The following is a 17500-nucleotide window of genomic DNA, read 5'->3' on the forward strand; positions in this document are numbered from 1 at the left end:
TCTCCCCTCTCCTGTCAGTCTTAACGTCTTCAGACAGAAAGTCTAAACACACATATCTGCGGAGATGTTCTCTCTCTCTCTGTCCCATCTGGAAAACCTTAGATCGCCCTGAAAACATGACAACACAGGGCGAGCGGGGCGGGAAAGTGGGGAATCTGCATGACAGTGGGAGCAGCATGGGAATGACAGACAGCAGAGAAGACGGGGGAAGAGATCCACTGAGGGAGAGAAGAGGGATGGCCTGTTCATTGTTTGTGTTGGCCCATGACATCCTGACATTTGTGAAATGCTGCGTTTCTTAAACTTTTACTCGGGTCTTGTTCGTTGCCTGACCCATTTCTGTCCAATTTGTTCAATACACTGATTTGTTGTTTATACAACCAATTAAAAATGAAAGCCACTCACTGGATGGTCTAATCCGCCTGTCTGTCTTCTCTGGCAAACACCTACAGTAATGCCTGATTTTGCTCTTTAACGCTGGCCTGAAAAATAGATTTACTGTCTACGATCAAGGCACTCAACACCCAATCAACTGTCCATCAACTGACTTGAATTTAGTCATTTTAAAGTAGTGCCTAGTGCCTACTGTATCTGTGCAATGTTGTCATTCTGCATTTTTTTTAATCTGATATTCACTGTTTTTGCTCCTTTGTCTTTACTGTCATACACTGAAGTGTCACATAATATTTAATACCCCCCCTCTCGCTTTTCTGTCTGTCTCTCTCTCTCTCTGTCTCTCTCTATGTCTCTCTCTCTCTCTGTCTCTCTCTATGTCTCTCTCTCTCTAGTCATTTGGAGGACAACCAGGTCAGTGTTATAGAGAGAGGAGCCTTCCAGGATCTCAAACTGCTCGAGAGACTGTAAGTACAGTGTCTTACATGCTGTGTGTGTGCGCGCCTACCATCTTTTTCTTGAACGTGTGCATTACTGTATGTATTTGTCTATGAAAGTGCAACCTTATGATCATTGTGTGTGTGTGTGTGTGTGTGGGGGGTGTTTTGGCATCAGTGTAAGATTAGAGTGTGTGTGTAAGTGAAAGACCAGGTGCCACCCTGAGGGTCTCTCCCCCCTCCCTCTCTTTCTCTCTCTCACTCTCACTCTCTCTGTGCACTGTCCACTTTGTAACACACACACACACACACACACACACGCACGCACACACACACAACCTGGAGGATTTTCAGCAAGTCCATCCGCTTTACACATCACCTTGGAATCTCACAAACTCCGCGCCGCTGTCTGTGTGCACGCACGTGTGTGTGTGTGTGCACGTACGTGTGTGTGTGTGTGCGCACGTGTGCACGTGTGTGTGTCTGTGTGTGTGCACGTCTGTGTGTGTGTCTGTGCATGTGTCCGTCAACTCACACGCAAGCTCTAGTCAACAGAATTGAGGTGTCAGTGCATACACAACACTGTGCACATACACACACACACCTGCATGTTTATGGCCTGTATGTGGGGAAGGATATTTGAAATGACAGGTGGACAGCTTGTCGGAAGACTTGTCTCCATGTCTTCCTGTACAGAGGATTTATGATATAGCGAGCGTAGCACGAGAAGAGGTCAGAGAGTACACCGATGGAAAAACATTGCATATCTGGGGGGATAAAATCAACTAGACGTTTTTCACTATGTTTATAGAGGGCTTTGATGTACTGTAACATGCCCTCTGGCAGCAGTATTGGAGGTCCTCTCCTGACAACACAACAACAGCTATAACAGCATTGCTAAACAACTCAATCTAGTACTGCTAGACATGGCTCATTTCTAAACTAATAATTCCTCCACTGAATCTGATGGATTGTGTTTAGATGCTGTCAGCTTGTTAGCGAGCTCATGTGTGAGAGAGAGAGAGAGAGAGAGAGAGAGAGAGAGAGAGAGAGAGAGAGAGAGAGAGAGAGAGAGAGAGAGAGAGAGAGAGAGAGAGAGAGAGAGAGAGAGAGAGAGAGAGAGAGAGAGAGAGAGAGAGAGAGAGAGAGAGAGAGAGAGAGAGAGAGAGAGAGAGAGAGAGAGAGAGAGAGAGAGAATTCAAAAGTGACAACGAGCTCCTCTGACACTGGATGAAAGCCTGAGGGAAGCTGAGTGGCAGCAACATGTGTGTCTTGTCTCCTAAATGGAGATCACACATGCGATAGGGGGAAGTGACAGGCGATGGACTGCTTTAATGTTAAAAGGCTCCTCATGCGGTGTATCGGTAAGGGTCAAAGGTTAAGCTGGAAGAGGTTACGGGGCTGAGCTAAGTTGTGTCCAGGAAATAGAGGTGGCATCAATAGACCCTTCTCACGGGGGCCATTTGTGTCGAAAAGGCAGGGTAAACACAGGTGCAAGCAAAACACTAATGAGGGTTTCAAACTTCCATGATTGAAATTTGGAAACCCTCATTAGTGTTTTGCTTGCACCTGTGTTTATTCTTCCTTTTCGACACAAAATGGCCCCGTGAAAAGGGTCTATTCTAAGACATTTACAAGAAATCCTCATGCTTATTAAAAAAAAAGTTGTATTGTATGTGTCTCCAAGTGAAGTCTAGGTCTTAGGGTACTGAGTGTTTGAAGATGACAATGTAAAATAGAATCTTCTTCACGATGTATAAGGATAACTGCTGCTGTCTATCATTTACTTACATTCATTCTAAAACCAATGGAATCAACATACTGTAAGAGGAATTTCTGTTTCTACTGAGCATTAGAGACAATACCACACACAAACATTTCTTTATATAGCCACGGTATTTATAAAGCTGTTAACACAGTATGTTATGACACAAACATCTCAATTCCTATAGAAAACATCACTGCCAACATGAGGTGAATCCATTTTACAAACACCTTTATTCTTTAAATGTTTTCTCAACTGGAGTGATAAAATGGTCATCACATCACAGTCAGGATGCTGATGGTAATAATGACGATGATTTTATTTTTTACTCGACATGCTTTTTAAAATGCTTAGTTGGCAGGTTGGCTGATGTTGCCTCTGTTAGGGTTAAAGGTCAGGGGTGAGAGGTCACAGTGATGAGTTAGTGTGATTTGTGGAGTCACAATGTGAGAAACAACGCTATGTGGTCGGCTCCAAAATATGGAGGATTTGCTTGTAATGTCCTAAAAATGTGTGCAGCACATTATCAGCTTCTGTGGATGAGAGATCTGGAAATACAAGAACATTCTTTCAACCCAATCCACTTTTCATTGGTGACAGAATAGCGCTCCCATACCACTCCACATTGTAATATAAGTGTATAAAGACATTCTGCAGCTCAAATGAAGCGTTAGATAACTGTTTGATGCTGATCTAGCACAGAATTAAGTGCTTTTCCTTTATTTGTTCGTACCCAGGCAGTGCTAAAGCTTCTGGGTTTTGAGATACTAGCCCAGTGAGACTAATTCGCCTCCATCTCCAAAACCATTTCTACTGGACTCGATTTTAATTCTGGCTAATAAGGATCCTTTTCCACGTATGAAAAAACACACGAGTACTTGCGGGTTGGTAATATCTCATGGCTTTCTTTCCAAAAGCGTTATATTATTTTGGCAAAAACAAACGCGACCTTCAACTCATCGGTCATCATTTGAAAACACACAAAAGATTCTTCCCTAAAAACCAGAACTATTTTGTAAGCAAAGGTCTCAAGATGACTCATAAGTGTAATAGTAGCCCATCATGTGCTTTACTTTCATAACAGCTGTCATTTTCTAAGAGTAAGGGTCAATTATTTCAAATGGTGGATGTCTCGTTCTGGGATGAAACTCTTGTTTCCATGGGTGCGTACAGGAGTGAAAGTGGGGGTCTTATTATGATTATCCCCGGGGTTCAAAGGTCGCGTGTCTGTGTCTTCTCCAACACAGATTAGAGGAGCTGACCCCGCGACCCCCCGCCCTCCTTTTCCTCTCCGCGCCTCCTTTCTCAGCCAAGGCTTTGGTAGCTTGATAAGACCTCCACTCCCTCCCTCACGCTTCCCTCATCCATCTCCCTCTGAGCGTCTCCACCCTGCTTCTGCACACACACACACACTCTGTCACACGCACACCCGTCATCTCTTACTTTTTCTCTCACACACACACACACACTCTGTCACATGCACAACCGTCATCTCTTACTTTCTCTCTCTCGCACACACACATACACACACACACACACACACACACACACACACACACACACACACACACACACACTCTGTCACATGCACACCCGTCATCTCTTACTTTCTCTCTCACACACACACACATACACACTCTGTCACATGCACACGCACACCCGTCATCTCTTACTTTCTCTCTCTCACACACACACACACACACACACACACACACACACACACACTCTCTGTCACATGCACATGCACACCCGTCGTCTCTTACTTTCTCTCACACACACACACACACACACACACACACACACACACACACACACACACACACACATACACACACACACACACACACACACCTCACCATCCTGTCACACTCTCCATCTTCGCCTGCGTTTTCTCTTGACACTCACTCCTGTGTAAGTAATGGCCATTGTGTTGAATTCAAGTTAAGTTGAAACTATTCAAACAAGGAGGACGTGTATTTCAAAAGACATTGGGCATGAGAAAGTTGTCATTTCATATTTGTGGAGAAGTACTAATGAGACAGATTCATAATTCAGTCATTAATGATAATAGTAAATTGAGTTTGATTTCATGCTGGGCAATATCCATTTTCTATTGATATTGATCATTTTGAAGTTGAACTGACTTTATTTACTCCACCCTACTTGCAAAGAAAGCAAAGAAAAAGCTTTCACCTGAACTTGTTCAGGACTAACATACGACAGAAAAGATTTGAGCCCATTGTTGCCATTTTGCGACACAATGAACTTGGCACTTGGCACACTTATATCATCTCGCACCCCTTATTTACACCTGCTTTTTCAATGTGACCTGTATCCAGATGAGTTATCTGGATACAGGTACACATTTAAAAACCAGGTGTAAAGGGGGTGTTGTTCAGTAGAAAGTCCGTATCTTATGTCTGTATCTTATCATAAAGTCACTTCAAGAGACTAAAGCTGCTCATAAAGTTCTAAATACAGAAGAAGAGACTAAATGGATTCAGAACGTCACCGAAACGTATAAAATACAGCCAGTAGGGCTGTGCGATTCATCGATTTTAAATCGTAATCGAATTAATTAGTTAGGACGATGTTAAAAAAATGAAAATCGTAAAATCTTTTTTTTTTTTTTTTTTTTTTTTTTATTAAATTTTTTTTTTTTTAATTTAATTTTCACTTTAACTAGGGTAAGTACGTTACGTGGGGCGGCTCTCTCTCATGTACGCATGCTGCTACTTGTCCATTCTCCCCGCTGTAAAGTCTCTAGAGGCTGTGATACTGGCTACTAAAAACAGCAGCGCAATGGACTTATTTCAACACCTCCGACCAAAAAGCAGCTTGTTGCACTGCGGGCTCTAGCCTACAAGATAACGATTGCCACAACACACTCACGCGCGCACAGTCGCACACAAACACAGACGTTATCACCGGACGATGAAACGTTGCCTTTACAGTTCACATAATAACAAAACAACGTGAGGCCACCGATAGATTGGCTGTATTCATGGCTGTAAGTTAGCAGCCTCAGCTGACTCACCTGTCCCTGTGTGTCTGAATTTCGCCCTAACTGCTATCGCAGTTCCACGCATTCCTGTTGTGACTTTGTGTTATTCTAGTACAGATATAACTCCGAGCACGGGTGGTCGCTTAGACACTAATATAATTATCTCACGGAGGAACACGCAAATCCACCAGTGTCAAGTTAGCAAGCATAGCAGCGGCAAGCTAAAACAGGAAGTTGAGTTGTTCTACCTTCAGAGTAAAAGCGTAAATTGTCAATTATGGAAAAAAGGGGGGAAAAGAGCTCTGCAGGGCAACAAATGTTTAGAGAAGTATAATAGTATAATAAATCGAAATCGAAATCGAAAATCGAGTTTTGAGAGAAAAAATCGTCAATTTTAGTTTTAGGCAAAATCGCACAGCCCTAACAGCCAGTATAGGAAATGTTAAGTAATCAGTTCTCCTATAGGTGCATGTTTCAGAGGAGATGACAGAACCCAAAGCCTTTCCTCCTCTCTGTGTCAGGTCAGCTGGTCAAAACACAGGAGGGGATGTCAGTGATAGAGAGCTAGAGGTCACAGACACAGCAAACACAGCGTGATAACCTGTGGCTCATGATCACAGGAAACCACACACTTTCCCATGTGTTTGACCTTTGAACTGTGGACCGTGGCCCTACAAGGTGATGCAGATGGCTGCTCCAAGATGGCCGAATCACCTTAGAAGCATGAATCTCAGTGATTGATTAGTGTGTGTGTGTGTGTGTGTGTGTGTGTGTGTGTGTGTGTGTGTGTGTGTGTGTGTGTGTGTGTGTGTGTGTCTGTCTGTGATGCCTTTTTCTGTTCATGTTGATACTTCTCAGTGTCTGTCTGTGTTTCTACATTGCATTGAATTGTATGTGCTGTACAATATCACACAATTGTACTTTCTCTCTAAGCGTTTTTGTTTGGTCTCTCTGCAGTCGCCTGAACAGGAACAAACTCCAGTTTCTCCCCGAGCTTCTCTTCCAGTCCAACCCCAAACTAGGCCGCCTGTGAGTACGCCTCTCTCTCATTTCATCCCCCCATCCCTCCTCTGTGCTTCCCTCCCCACGAGGAGCTCTCTCTCTCTCTCTCTCTCCCACTCTCCCTCTGTGTCTCTCGCTCCGCTCTTTCCCCTCTCTCCTCTGATGTGTTACGCGATCCGTGTGAAAACACGGGCCGCGGCGCTGATGTCTGAACTTTTAGTCGGGTTGCGGGTTCAACTCCCGTGCCAGGTGACACAGCGCCGCTCTGTGCTCCTGAACTCTGTGTGTGTGTGTGTGTGTGTGTGTGTCTTGAAGAGGCAAGGTGTGCCTGGAGTGAATGTTTTCCTTGGAACGGCGAGGAATTTTGATGCAGGAATATGGAGTTTTCCCAGAGTATTCAGAGTGTAAGGGCAGGTCATACTGATGCAGTGAAGCCTCCCTCTTTCTCTATCTGTGTCTCCCCCACTCTCTCACTTCTCTCTCTCTTTCTTGCCATCACATACACATACTGTCTCCCCGTCTCTTTCGTGTCAAACTCCTACAGACATACAAGTCCTCTGTCTCTCTCTCTCTGTCTGTCTCTCTCTGTCTCTTTCTCCTTTGCAGTCCCATAGGTGTACCCACCCTGTCTCTACCCCCCCCCCCCACCCTCTCTCTCTCTCTCTCTCTCACTCTCTCTCTCTCTCTCTAGTCAGGGTTTCTTTCTATTTGTCTTGTCCTCAGAGAGTCTCTCTCAGGTTGGGTTGAAGGTTGAAACACCTTCTAAACTTTACTGCTGTTTACATTGGGCTGCCTTCAATTGGAACTGGAGGTAGAGTGTGTATGTATGTATGTATGTATGTGTGCGTGGCGTGCGCGCGCGTGCGTTTTAGACTGTATGTGTCTGCAATCAATGCATTCTTGAGCTTGTCTGTGCACATGCATGCTTACAGTAGGCTATATGCATATACATAAATATGTGTGATTTCTTGTAGTGTGTGTGTGTGTGTGTGTGTGTTGGCATGTGTCTGTGTGTGTGTGTGTGTGTGTTGGCGTGTGTGTATGTTGGCGTGTGTGTGTGTGTGTGTGTGTGTTGGCGTGTGTGTATGTTGGCGTGTGTGTGTGTGTGTGTGTGTGTGTGTCTTGCGGCTCAGAAATAGCAGCAGTGGGACTGTAAACCTCTCAGTTGTAGCTCTTTCATAATGTTTCCATGAGGCAGAACGCTTTGGAAGTGAGGCAACTTTCTCTGTAAAAAAAAAAAAAAAGGTCATCATGGTCTCTTTGTGTTTTCGACATTTCTGAATTATTGGATGTTCCAGATGCCAACAAGCACATTAGACCAACAAACATTACACAACAACTCTTCAAGCACTTTTATTTGAAATTTTAAATGGGGTGTTTCAGAAACATGGAATGCATTTCAGTTTTAAGTTTGAGAACCTTTATTTTGAAATGGACCAGAGGATGGTCCGTCTATCATTCTGTTACATCGCCACACAACAATCTTGGTAGGAAAACAACAGGTGATTGCAATCAATTAACAGGTGATTACAATCAAACACAGCCAATGAGCTGTGTGTATTATAAATCGCCGCATTGGCCGGAAATGCATGTGACATCATACTCTGAACACTTCTTCCCTGAATAATATCTGCTCTGTCGTTTAACTGTATTAGGACTTTAATTGTGAAATCTGCTCCTTCACAGACATCTATTGATGGTGTGTTACTTGTGTTTGTGGTGATGTGTGATCTATAGACCTTATTCGATTGACCGTCACGTCACTCACGTACGGGCACGCCCACCGCCGCCATGTTCTCGACATAGCGATGCAGCTCTTAAGTGACAGCCTATGTGAGAGCAGCGTTTATAGGAAGCTAGCCGCCGTTAGCGTTACCTGTATCGTTCCAATTGTGTTCGGATGGTGACCTGCGTTAGGCATGGCTGTAGTAATGACAGCAATAAAGTCCCCGTGGTTTGTTTCTATCTCTACCGTCCACAGACGTGAAGGGAGCGAGACTGAGGATACGTCAGCAGCACAGGAGATGTGTGGATAGTTAGGAGAGACAGGTGAAACTTTCTGACAGCTCCTCACAGGAAAGTCTGTTCACCTTGTTCTTTTGTTTATTTATTACAGGCATTAACGGCAGCATACAAACAACAACTCTGGGGTTTGTATTGCTGTCATCACTATCGCTATTTTGTAATGGAACAGAAACAACAATAAGGCCGTTACTATAGTTGTCAGCTGCAGGACGGTATGTCAACAATATGGCGCTGTCCGGGGTTAGCGAATAAGGTCTATTGCTGAAGACAGCAAGCTAGACTGTTATGGCTGAGAGCAAATTGTCCTTTACGTCAACTGTGCCTTCACAGATCACACACAGTCAAAATCCTATATCAATCCACCGAGTGTGTGTGTGCGTGTGTGTGTGTGTGTGTGTGTGTGTGTGCGCGTGTGTGTGTGGACATACACACTCACTCAGTTTTTGTTTATCTCCCATTCTGTCCAACTTTATCTCTTCCCAATCCTTCTTATATATTCTCTCTCTCTGTGTCCCCCTTTCTCTCTTTCTCTCTGTCCCTCTCTCTCTTACTCTCTCTGTCACTCTCTCTCTCTCTCTCTCTCTCTGTCCCTCTCTCTCCCTCTCTCTCTTCTCTCTCTCTCTGTCTCTCTCCCTCTATGAGTGACAGAGTTCTGTAAAAGCCCTAATTGATCTGGAGAGCTCTTATTCATCACTGGTCTAATAGGAATCCCTATAGAGCTCTCAGACAACTTGGTCAAAGAGTGGAAAGGGTGAAGCCGCTCCAAACTTAACATTATAAATCTCATGTTCTTCATATCCCTGCTTCTCGCCATCAGCACAATCCAAATTACATGTCTGGAGTTTCCTCCTCGGTTCCCCCCCCCCCCTTCTTTCCGCTTTCCTTGTTTTTCTCTCCCATTTTTCAGTGCTTTTTATCCCATCCATTCCCGCGCGGTGTCTCTCCGCATCTGAAGGAAGCGGCGGTAATGAATACTGTGTAGCTAGAGGGACAGAGAGAGAGAGAGGAGAGAATAGCAGGGGAGAGAGAGTGATGGAGAAGATGTTTAGGGAGAGGGACAGATGGAGAGAGAGAATCACAGCAGGGGGTAAGGAGGAGGAGAGAGGGAGGTTTGCTTGGTGGGTTTCTGGTTTGGGTTTGTAACCTCTCTCTCTCCGTCAGCCTGGGTTAGATATTAAATGATGGCAGTGTGATAGGAATTACCTCTTAACCCTCCTATTAAAAGTCTGCGGTCTGAGGTTTGGAGAGGAGAGGAGAGGAGAGGGAAGGAGCTGGACGAGGGAAAACAGCCAGGGGTTGGGAGGGTTTGGGTGGGAGGTGAGGGCGAGAGGTACACGGCTAGATAATGGTTTTTTACCCAGAAGGCTCTTGGATCGTGCCGGGACGCGGCGGTGTAACGGAGAGGTCGGCTTTGTTCCTCATCGGGAAAATCGCATCGTTGGGATTGTGCAAAGAGCTGCGGCTTGTGACTGCTTGACTAAGACGAATGAGCCATAGGTACAGTGGAGGTCATGTGACTAAGACAAATGAGCCATAGGTACAGTGGAGGTCATGTGGGGGGCTGGATGAGAAGATGCTGGAAGGCAGATGGAGCGAGATGGATGGTGCGAGCGGAGTCTGCGGCGCGCTAGGTGCTCGGTGGGGGGGAGAGGAAGAGGACAGACGGAGAGGAGGTGGTCAGACGCTGAGATAGATGGATGAAGGGCTGGAGTCTGTGGCTTTCGGTGTGTGCAGTCTGTGGTCGTCTCCCCCACAGTTTGCAGACTGTGGTATCTCACATGCGGACGTGTGCACACACACACACACACACACACACACACACACACACACACACACACACACACACACACACACACACACACACACACACACACAAGCTTTGAGTAGAATGCATTTGTGTGAAACTAAATGAACTTTGAAATGAAGTTAGAAAAGGAAAATGTTCATGGTAGCTCAGACGGAAGCGGGCTGGTAAGATTTTTATTTTTTCTGCTGTGCAACAATGAACATTACAATTGATCTGGGAGGATTAAATGATTAGAGGCCTGTTAAGCTAATAACAATATCACACACACACACACACCCCCCCCCCATATATATATATATATATATATATATATATACATATATATATATATATATATATATATATATATATATATATATATATATATATATATATATATATATATATAAATAACTGTTAAGCTACTGTCTAATAACACTGACCCAGACTGAGGCCCCCCTACATTATTATCTTCACTTTCTCCTCTGAGTCTGTCTGTGTGTTTGTGCATTTTGTGTGTGTGTGTGTGTGTGTGTGTGTGTGTGTGTGTCTGTCTCTCTGTGTGTGTGTGTGTGTGGGTGTGCATGCAGGGCAAAGGCCGCTAATGCACCATGTGTGCGTTTGAACCAGTGTTGGTTTTGTGTCAGTGAGACTCACGAAGCAGCAACATTCCCCTCCATTAAAGCAGCTCAGCTTACATTTGATTGGTTTGCATGAGAGGAGTGAGGGGCGAGCGAGGAGAGAGAGGAGAGTAATGTGGGACTTGAGATGTTTCCCCTCTCGCTTCACGACTAGCTCCAGACCTCGGTGCTGCAGTGTTATGTCATGTAGGAGGTGATTTGGTCTGGGATGCTGCAGTGTTATGTCATGTAGGAGGTGATTTGGTCTGGGATGCTACAGTGTTATGTCATGTAGGAGGTGATTTGGTCTGGGATGCTGCAGTGTTATGTCATGTAGGAGGTGATTTGGTCTGGGATGCTACAGTGTTATGTCATGTAGGAGGTGATTTGGTCTGGGATGCTACAGTGTTATGTCATGTAGGAGGTGATTTGTCCTGGGATGCTACAGTGTTATGTCATGTAGGAGGTGATTTGGTCTGGGATGCTACAGTGTTATGTCATGTAGGACGTGATTTGGTCTGGGATGCTACAGTGTTATGTCATGTAGGAGGTGATTTGGTCTGGGATGTTACAGTGTTATGTCATGTAGGAGGTGATTTGTCCTGGGATGCTACAGTGTTATGTCATGTAGGAGGTGATTTGGTCTGGGATGCTACAGTGTTATGTCATGTAGGAGGTGATTTGGTCTGGCATGTTACAGTGTTATGTCATGTAGGAGGTGATTTGGTCTGGGATGCTACAGTGTTATGTCATGTAGGAGGTGATTTGGTCTGGGATGCTACAGTGTTATGTCATGTAGGAGGTGATTTGGTCTGGGATGCTACAGTGTTATGTCATGTAGGAGGTGATTTGGTCTGGGATGCTACAGTGTTATGTCATGTAGGAGGTGATTTGGTCTGGGATGTTACAGTGTTATGTCATGTAGGAGGTGATTTGGTCTGGGATGCTACAGTGTTATGTCATGTAGGAGGTGATTTGGTCTGGGATGCTACAGTGTTATGTCATGTAGGAGGTGATTTGGTCTGGGATGCTACAGTGTTATGTCATGTAGGAGGTGATTTGGTCTGGGATGCTACAGTGTTATGTCATGTAGGAGGTGATTTGGTCTGGGATGCTACAGTGTTATGTCATGTAGGAGGTGATTTGGTCTGGGATGCTACAGTGTTATGTCATGTAGGAGGTGATTTGGTCTGGGATGCTACAGTGTTATGTCATGTAGGAGGTGATTTGTCCTGGGATGCTACAGTGTTATGTCATGTAGGAGCTGAGTTGTCCTGGGATGCTACAGTGTTATGTCATGTAGGAGGTGATTTGGTCTGGGATGCTACAGTGTTATGTCATGTAGGAGGTGATTTGGTCTGGGATGCTACAGTGTTATGTCATGTAGGAGGTGATTTGGTCTGGGATGTTACAGTGTTATGTCATGTAGGAGGTGATTTGGTCTGGGATGCTACAGTGTTATGTCATGTAGGAGGTGATTTGGTCTGGGATGCTACAGCGTTATGTCATGTAGGAGGTGATTTGTCCTGGGATGTTACAGTGTTATGTCTTGTAGGAGGTGATTTGGTCTGGGATGCTACAGTGTTATGTCATGTAGGAGGTGATTTGGTCTGGGATGCTACAGTGTTATGTCATGTAGGAGGTGATTTGGTCTGGGATGCTACAGTGTTATGTCATGTAGGAGGTGATTTGGTCTGGGATGTTACAGTGTTATGTCATGTAGGAGGTGATTTGGTCTGGGATGCTACAGCGTTATGTCATGTAGGAGGTGATTTGTCCTGGGATGTTACAGTGTTATGTCATGTAGGAGGTGATTTGGTCTGGGATGTTACAGTGTTATGTCATGTAGGAGGTGATTTGTCCTGGGATGTTACAGTGTTATGTCATGTAGGAGGTGATTTGGTCTGGGATGTTACAGTGTTATGTCATGTAGGAGGTGATTTGGTCTGGGATGCTACAGTGTTATGTCATGTAGGAGGTGATTTGTCCTGGGATGTTACAGTGTTATGTCATGTAGGAGGTGATTTGGTCTGGGATGCTACAGTGTTATGTCATGTAGGAGGTGATTTGGTCTGGGATGCTACAGTGTTATGTCATGTAGGAGGTGATTTGTCCTGGGATGTTACAGTATTATGTCATGTAGGAGGTGATTTGGTCTGGGATGCTACAGTGTTATGTCATGTAGGAGGGGATTTGGTCTGGGATGCTACAGTGTTATCTCATGTAGGAGGTGATTTGGTCTGGGATGCTACAGTGTTATGTAGGGGTGTCACAATATATCGTCCCACGAAATTTCGCGATAGTAAAACGTCACGATATGTATCGTTGAGATGAAATCTCATATCGTGAAAAAAAAAAAAAAACATTTTTTTTCTTTTTTTTTTTTTCTTTTCTTCCAAAAGTAGACAAAGAAACGTCTTTGTTTGTTGAAGTTCAATGTGTGGAAAGTAGTTCAGTTGAACAAGTCTCTGAAGAGACACATGAGAAGTTATACAGGAGAGAAACCATTCAATTGAGTTTCTGGCAAAACTGTTTACTTGACAGGAAAAACTGAAGATGCATAAAAAATAGACTAAGAAAAGTCTTGTTGTTTGAGTTTGAAGAAAAACTGAAGATGCATAATGAGAATTTATACTGCTGAGAAACCTTTTAGTTCAAAGTAAATCTAAGTGACGGTGTAACTCATTCTATTTCAAGATAAGCCTTATCTCCAATCTCATGTTTTTTCTAGTTGTTATTGTAATAACAATTTCCCACAACAGCATGTTTTGTATTTGTGCATTTCAAATAAAATACTACTTTTCCAGTCATATATTGTCATTATTCAATTTAAAAAAAATATTGTTAAAATCGTATCGTATCGTATCGTTATCGTGAACCCAGTATCGTGATACGTATCGTATCGTGAACTGAGTGTATCGTGACACCCCTAGTGTTATGTCATGTAGGAGGTGATTTGGTCTGGGATGCTACAGTGTTATGTCATGTAGGAGGTGATTTGGTCTGGGTGGCTACAATGTTATGTCATGTAGGAGGTGATTTGGTCTGGGATGCTACAGTGTTATGTCATGTAGGAGGTGATTTGGTCTGGGATGCTACAGTGTTATGTCATGTAGGAGGTGATTTGGTCTGGGATGCTACAGTGTTATGTCATGTAGGAGGTGAGTTGGGACATGTACTGTAAACCGTGTGAGGAGTATGTTTCAGCTGGAATGAGGAAGGCATACAAACAAGGAAATACATTGTATTGGGGAAAACAGTTAAAACACAGGGGAAGTAGGGCTGTGCGATTAATCGATTTTGAATCGTAATCGAATTAATTACCGTAAATTCCGGACTATAAGCCGCGGCTTTTTTCCCGTTTTTTGGCCTTTTTTGCCCCCTGCGGCTTATATAACGGTGCGGCTTTTCTATGGATTTTTCCAGCAAACGGCCACTCGGGAACCTCCAAAATCTATGGATGTTGGTATGAGGTAGAACGAGAGCAAGACAGACATTATGAGAGCGAGACCCTGATTGGATGATGTTGCAAAAAATGTGCCTCGCGACCTGATTGGAGCACTGTGCCACTACTCTCTCTCAGCCACTACGGTAAAACACCCTCCCTCCCTCCTCCCTCGCTCCGGGGGGAAAAAGGCAGCGATTGAGCCTGTAAGACAGTCTGAATGAAATTGAATGTAACATTCCCAATTCTATGTATTACATTCTAAAAAACTAACAGCAACATTTTGGAAGGCTAAGCCACACAACTAGCTCGTTGTAATCTAACATCATGCTTCAAAAGATGGAGAACTGGCTGTGTTACGACGATGGCGGCGATTGAGCCTGAAAGCCATGTCTGAGACAGTAGCGAGACAGGAACAACAACAGCAGCAGCAGCAAAGGATCATGCACAAACCCGAGACGAAAGGGACTGTCCGTCAGGGCGCGGACGACTGTGTGTCAGCAACTCCCTCCCGACTACCAGGAGAAAATTACAAACTTCGGCGAATTCACACAAAGAAAGATCAAGGAATATTCCATCGGACCGGAGCAGATCATAAATATGGATGAAGTGCCTTTGACGTTCGACCTGCCTCTCACTAGGACTGTTAACAAGAAAGGTGAATCGTCCATCACGTTGAGAACCACAGGTCACGAGAGAACGAATTTCACTTGTGTTCTTGGCTGCACAGCAGCTCCCGCCGATGGTGATTTTTAAGCATCTCACAATGTGTGATTTTGTCTGGGGATTAGTGACCTGACTTTTGTTTTGTTGAAATGTTAATAAATGGGAGCTTCCCCAAACAGCCATCTCTTTCCCGACAATCCCCTCTGTGCACGAAGCCTTACATATGGTAATTAAACATCAAAACACCCGCGGCTTATAGACCGGTGCGGCTTATAGTCCGGAATTTACGGTAGTTAGGACGATGTTAAAAAAATGAAAATCGTAAAATCGTTTTTTTTTTTTTTTTTTTTTTTTTTTAATTTTCACTTAAACTAGGGTAAGTACGTTACGCGGGGCGGCTCTCTCTCATGTACGCATGCTGCTACTTGTGTAAAGTCTCTCTAGAGGCTGTGATACTGGCTACTAAAAACAGCAGCACAATGGACTTATTTCAACACCTCCGACCAAAAAGCAGCTTGTTGCACTGCAGGCTGTAGCCTACAAGATAACGATTGCCACAACACACTCACGCGCGCACACGAACACAGACATTATCACCGGACGATGAAACATTGCCAGTTCACATAATAACAAAACAACACGTGAGGCCACCGAGTACTGATAGATTGGCTGTATTCATGGCTGCCTCAGCTGACTCACCTGTCCCTGTGTGTCTGAATTTCCCCCTAACTGCTATCGCAGTTCCACGCATTCCTGTTGTGACTTTGTGTTATTCTAGTACAGATATAACTCCGAGCACGGGTGGTCGCTTAGACACTAATATAATTATCTCACGGAGGAACACGCAAATCCACCAGTGTCAAGTTAGCAAGCAACAGCCAGGAAGTTAAGCATAGCAGCGGCAAGCTAAAACAGGAAGTTGAGTTGTTCTACCTTCAGAGTAAAAGCGTAAATTGTCAATTATGGAAAAAAGGGGGGAAAAGAGCTCTGCAGGGCAACAAATGTTTAGAGAAGTATAATAGTATAATAAATCGAAATCGAAATCGAAAATCGAGTTTTGAGAGAAAAAATCGTCAATTTTAGTTTTAGGCAAAATCGCACAGCCCTAAGGGGAAGTATGATGGATAAGTAGAAGGAGGGGAAGCTCTAATGGTAAAAGAACTGGGACCTGGAAGGTTGCAAGTTTGAATCCCTGGACTGATGACTGGATGTTAATATGTCATGCTTTTCGCCTCCCTTCCGCCCCATTAGGTCACCCCTTGAGCAAGGCACTTAACCTCCAAATGCCTGGGTGCAGCTCCCAGATGTGGACCTGCGTATGTGTGGCTTGTTACTGTAAATAGAAGCTGGAGGAGGAAAGGGAGCAGGGGGTCATTTGAGATGCCTTTTCCTCCTCATTAACTTAATGGAGAAAGACGAGGAGGCAGCCTTTCATCTTGGCTAATTGTCCATTTAGAGGCGACTGCTATAGTTTACCTGCTGGAATGCTACGGCTAGTGTTACAGGAAGTGGGTGTACTCCGCGCACCTCGTGATTGGCTGCGTCAGCCCTGGCCTCAAAGCCGATTGGTGGGGATGATCTGGAAGGGGCAAACGTAAACTGTCCAAACTCACGTTTTCCCTCTCGCTTTCTCTCTTTCACTCGTTCACCCGCTCACAGTGCTGGATGAAGTACCTGAAAGCCACACTTGAGTAAAAGTACAGATATACCATAAATGGACTTAAAAGTCACCGATTACAATATTACTTGGGAGTAAAAGTCTTAAAGTATCTGATATTTACTGTACTGAAGTATCAAAAGTAATTTTCTGATGTAAAATCTACCTTTTAGCCCCCCCCCCCCCCCCCCCAGTGTATTTTGTAATTTTTAAGATATTTCATGTCTTGCTGGGTTTTACCCTGGTCTGTTGATTAGCCACAGTGTTCCCCAGTGTATTCTGTTGACAAATAACCTTATTTTGGGCTCAAAGTCCTAAAAATAAGCAGTTGATAAAAACGGGTGATGATGTTAGACATCTGACAGGCCAATAATATGATAGACCGATAATACAATATTTACAGTAAATGCCCTCTGCCGTTAGCTAGCTTTTAGCCCATTAGCTACGTCTGCTAACTAAGTGTCCAGGCTCAAAACACTGCAATAATCACTATTATCCAGTTTGAGTCACGCTCTTTCCATAAAGCCCAGCAGTACTGATATGATGGCTAGTTGTTGATATTAGAACAATAACTTGACTCTAAAACTTTTTTTTTTTTTTTTTCCCCCGGAAATGCGGGCAACTGTCATGGTGGCGACTGTTTTGTCGGTATTTCTGCTCTGGACCAGACAAAGAGTTTAACAAAGAGTGAACAGACACA

At 44.2% G+C, this 17500-nt stretch overlaps 2 protein-coding genes across 2 annotated transcripts in view; both read left to right on the forward strand.

Annotated features, from left to right (window-relative positions):
- LOC310790632 (histone H3.2) overlaps nucleotides 1-17500 on the forward strand; it is a gene marked incomplete at its 3' end in the record, with an annotated part of 494832 nt that overhangs the window by 99074 nt on the left and 378258 nt on the right. The window lies entirely within an intron of this gene.
- The window catches only part of slit3 (slit homolog 3), a gene marked incomplete at its 5' end in the record, with an annotated part of 417236 nt that overhangs the window by 84640 nt on the left and 315096 nt on the right, over nucleotides 1-17500 (forward strand). Inside the window, 2 exons of the mRNA XM_083652464.1 lie at nucleotides 789-860; nucleotides 6557-6628. Coding sequence (XP_083508590.1) covers nucleotides 789-860; nucleotides 6557-6628 — 144 coding nt within the window. The remainder of the gene's footprint in view (nucleotides 1-788; nucleotides 861-6556; nucleotides 6629-17500) is intronic.

The sequence above is a fragment of the Poromitra crassiceps genome, assembly GCF_964638095.1.
Source record: "Poromitra crassiceps genome assembly, chromosome: 15".
In the NCBI taxonomy this organism is placed as follows: Eukaryota; Metazoa; Chordata; class Actinopteri; order Beryciformes; family Melamphaidae; genus Poromitra; species Poromitra crassiceps.